This window comes from Capricornis sumatraensis, chromosome 9 (assembly GCF_032405125.1).
Source record: "Capricornis sumatraensis isolate serow.1 chromosome 9, serow.2, whole genome shotgun sequence".
NCBI classification, from domain to species: Eukaryota; Metazoa; Chordata; class Mammalia; order Artiodactyla; family Bovidae; genus Capricornis; species Capricornis sumatraensis.
Window position 1 is genome coordinate 10067886 of NC_091077.1, and position 4735 is coordinate 10072620.

At 42.5% G+C, this 4735-nt stretch overlaps 1 protein-coding gene across 1 annotated transcript; it reads right to left on the reverse strand.

Annotated features, from left to right (window-relative positions):
- Positions 1-3454: 3454 nt before the first annotated feature.
- On the reverse strand, positions 3455-4393 carry LOC138086589 (olfactory receptor 7A17-like). Its single transcript, XM_068981429.1, has one exon. It carries the CDS (start codon positions 4391-4393, stop codon positions 3455-3457), a length of 939 nt encoding a protein of 312 aa, XP_068837530.1.
- Positions 4394-4735: the final 342 nt, after the last annotated feature.

Below are 4735 nucleotides of genomic sequence, written 5' to 3' on the forward strand. Positions count from 1 at the left end.
CTTACTTCACTCAGTATGACACTTTCTAGGTTTACTCATGTTGCCACAAATGGCATTATTTCATTCTTTTTACAGCTGAATAATATTCCACTGTATGTATGTACCATATCTTCTTTATCCATCCCTCTGTTGATGGACATTTAGGTTGCCTCCATGTCTTGGCTATTATAAACAGTGCTGCAATGAACACTGGGGTGCATGTATCCTTTCAGATCACATTTTTCTCTGGATATATGCCCAGGAGTGTGATTGCAGGGTCATGTGGTAGCTCTATTTTTAATTTTTTAAGGAATCTCCACACTCTTTTCCATAGTGACTGTACCAATTTACATTCCTACTAACAGTGTAGGAGGGTTCCCTTCTCTTCATGCTTTCTCCAGCATTTGTTGTCTGCAGATTTTTTTGATGATGGCCATTCTGACAGGTATGAGGTGATATCTCATTGTAGTTTTGATTTGCATTTCTCTAATAACTAGTGATATTGAATATCTTTCCATGTGTCTGTTGGTCATCTGTATGTTCTCTTCGGAGAGATGTTTATTTAGGTCTTCTGCCCATTTTTTGAGTAGGCTTGAAACTTATGTAATATTGTTAATAAACTATACCTCAATAAAAAAGTAAAAAAGAACACCAGTATATAAGGGAGTAACTTTTATAACCCAAATCAAATATTAAAATTTTCCAAACAAATAAAGACAACAGGATATTCAGGGCATCTTCCTCTTGAATGACTGTAGCCACAGCTACTGAGCTTGCATGCCTAGAGGCGGTGCTCCACAAGAGAAGCCAGTGCAATGAGAAGCCTGAGCACTGCAATGAGGAGCAGTCCCTGCTTGCCACAACTAGAGAAACCCGAGTGCAACAGGGAAGTTCAGTGCAACCAAAAATAATAAATAAATTTAAAAAAAGTCTCAAAAAATGATGTTGCCAAGTGTCTTCTTTTTTTAAAAATATAAATTAATTTATTTTAATTGCAGACTAACTACTTTACAATATTGTAGTGGTTTTATTGTGAAGAGTTGACTCATTGGAAAAGACTCTGATGCTGGGAGGGATTGGGGGCAGGAGGAGAAGGGGATGACCGAGGATGAGATGGCTGGGTGGCATCACTGACTCGATGGACATGAGTTTGGGTGAAGTCTGGGAGTTGGTGATGGACAGCGAGGCCTGGCGTGCTGCAATTCATGGGGTCGCAAAGAGTCGGACAAGACTGAGTGACTGAACTGAACTAAACTGCCATATATTGACATGAATCTGCCACGGGTGTACATGTGTTCCCCATCCTGAACCCCCCTCCCACCTCTCTCCCCATCCCATCCCTCTGGGTCATCCCAGTGAGACAGGGTGCCAAGTGTCTTCTTTGTCTACGTATTATTTGAATAATAGATTTTAGGTTTTCAATGTCATCAGCCTTGTAGTCTACCCAGTCTCCTTTCCTTCTTCTGACTGTTATGCAAAATAGAGTCAAATCTGGGACTCTGCTTTTCTATTTGTACAGGCATTTTTATGGTCCATTCTTATCATGTGTAAAAAATATTTTGCTGGAGAAAGAAAAGCAACACACTCCAATAGTCTTGCCTGGAGAATTCCATGGACAGAGAAGCCTGGTGAGCTATCATTCATAGCGTCACAGAGTCAGGCACGAGTGAGCACGCATGCACACACGGGGTGGCGGGGGGGAGGGGAAATGGTTTCGGAATGATTCAAGCACACTGCATTTATTGTGCACTTTATTTCTATTATTAATATATCAGTTCCACCTCAGATCATCAGGCATTAGATCCTGGAGCTTGGGGACTCCTGCTTTAGCTCACTCCCCTGGGGATTTTGCACATGGGAAATTTTCATATGTTCACTTTCCTGTGGTTCTCAAGTGAGGGTGATTTGGCCCCTTATGGAGTATATGAAGACATTTTTAGTCCTTGCAATTTGGCTGGTGATATATCTTATCCAGGAATATGACTAAACATCCTACAATGTACAGGAATAGCCCCTATAGCAAAGAATGACCTAAACCCAAATATCAATGATGCCAAGATTGAGAAATTCTGCTCCACATTACACATCCTCTTTCTTCCTGGGGTATACTGAGCTTTATGACCTAGTCCTAATGGAGGACAGTGTGCATGGGGAGAAATTGGCTTAATAATATGGGAACAAAAAGCTGGAGCGTTACAAAAATTACTCTTGTATGTAATGGGAGCTGAAATTTATTTAGGACTTGCCACTTGCATTCCTTATGCTGAAGCTTTGCCATTTTATTCCGTTTAAACCTCTTGTCACCCTTGTGAGGCATGCCTTGTTATAGGTTCATTTCATACAGAGCAACTGAAGCACATGGGGGTTGAATATTCTTTGGATAAAGAAGTTGTGGTACATATACACAATGGAATATTACTCAGCCATAAAAAGGAACACATTTGACTCAGGTCTAATAAGGTAGATGAACCTAGAGCCTATTATACAGAGTGAAATAAGTCAGAAAGAGAAAGACGAATATCATATATTAATGCATATATATGTAATCTGGAAAGATGGTGCTGATAAACCTATTTGCAGGGCAGCAATGGAGACATAGATACAGAACAGACTTGTGGACACAGTGGGGGAAGGAGAGGGTGTGACGAACTGAGTGAATAGCATTGAAACATATCCATTACCAGATGTAAAATTAGAATAGCCAGTGGAAATTTACTGTATGATGCAGGGAGCTCAAATCTGATACCTTGTGATAACCTAGAGTTGTGGGAGGGATAGGAGGTGGGAGGGAGGTATAAGAGAGAGGGATGATACCTATACCTGTGGCTGCTTCATGTTATATATAGCAGAAACCAACACAATATTGTAAAGCAAGTATCCTCCAATTAAAAATAAATAATTAAAAAAATTTTTAAAAAGAGAAAAGTCTAAGAAAGATAAAAATAATACAATAAAGTATATTTATCTTATCACAGAGAAAAAAATCACCATCTACTAAGATGGCATCACCGTTTGAATTCGGGAAAATCTTGGGCCTCTCCCTGATGGTGCAGTGGTAAAGAATCCACCTGCCAATTCAGGAGACTCAAGAGACTTGAGTTCAGTCTCTGGGTTGGGAAGATCTTCTGGGGGAGGAAATGGCAACCCACTCTAATATTCTTGCCTGGAGAATCCCATCGACAGAAGAGTTTGAGAGGCTACACCCCACGGGGTCACTAAAAGAGTCAGACACGATCGAACACACCCCCACACACTCCACCTGTCCTCCTGAAAACACATACCTCTGCATCTCTAGTCTACACTTGTTCCCAGTGTCCTGAGGATGGACAGTTAGCTTGCTTCCCCACCCTTACCTCTTTCAACAGATTCATTCCAACTTCAGAACTAAGTGCATTGAAAAATTAAGAGTCCACACTCTTAAGTGTTCTGATCCATTGCTCTTGATCACACGTGTCCAGGCTCCAGGTCATTGTTGTCACTGGGGAGACAACGTGTTGCAGAGAAGCTTTCTCAGAGCTCTTTTCATGTCTCTGTTCCTCAGGCTGTAGATGAAAGGATTGAGCATAGGGGTGACCACGGTGTACAGGACGGAGGCAAACGCCCCTGTCTGAGAGTCATGTGTCCATGTGGAGCTGAGGTAGACCCCAAGGCAGGTTCCGTAGAACAAGGAGACCACCGAGAGGTGAGACCCACAAGTGGAAAATGCTTTGTACTTTCCTCCTGTCGTTGAGATCCTCAGTACAGAACAAACAATTCGAGAATAAGAGAGAAGGATGCCGGTGAGAGGAAAAAAGCCCATAACGCCTGTCACAAGATACAATACGACGTTATTGATGAAGGTGTCAGAGCAGGCAAGCTTGAGGACCTCAGGGAGTTCACAGAAGTAGTGCTGAATTTCAACTATGGGGCAGAAAGAGAGCCAGGACATGGTTAAACTCTCAGGAAGGGCTCCCAGAATGCTGATGAGCCAGGTTAGAAGGAGCAACTGGGCACAGAGCCGCAGGTTCATGATGACCATGTAGTGCAGGGGGTGGCAGATGGCCACGAAGCGGTCATAGGCCATCACGGTCAGGAGTAAGTTGTCCAAAAGTCCAAAAACTGTGAAAAAATACATCTGGGTGATGCAGCCTGCGTAGGTCATGGCTTTGCTCTGGGTTTGGATGTTCAGGAGCATCTTTGGGATGGTGGTGGAGATGAAACAGATGTCAGACAATGACAGGTTGGAGAGAAAGAGGTACATGGGGGTGTGGAGGTGGGAGTCTGTGATGATGGCCAGGATGATGAGCAGGTTCCCAAAGACGGTGACCAGGTACAAAGAGAGGAAGAGCCCAAAGAGAACACACTGAATCTCTGGCTTCTCGGAAAGTCCCAGGAGGATAAATACTGGAAGCTGTGAGTGGTTTCCTGGTTGCATGTGAAGGAGTGTCTGCCAAGAGAGAAGCAGAAGCAAGATTAAATCAGTGACCAACAGGCATCTTAGAAATGTGGTCACTTTTAGCTTGAACTCAACATATTGATGAGACGATGCTTTTGCTTAATGGTCTCTTCTCTCTTGCCTGTCAGTTTGAGGTCTCCTAATGCCATTATCTTCTCCTGTGTTGCCACCAGTAGCTGGAAAAGTTTCACATGAAAACTAATTTTGCACCCAAAGAAGATCTCATTTGTTTGACTACCTTGACCCTTGGTCACCCAGGCTTCTCAAATGCCTTTGAATTAATTTGTACTTTATTACTAAATGCTTTATAATAAAATAATT

Bases quoted from the DNA above. Each gene is read 5' to 3' on its own strand.
- LOC138086589 (XM_068981429.1), bottom strand. From the start codon at position 4,393: ATGCAACCAGGAAACCACTCACAGCTTCCAGTATTTATCCTCCTGGGA.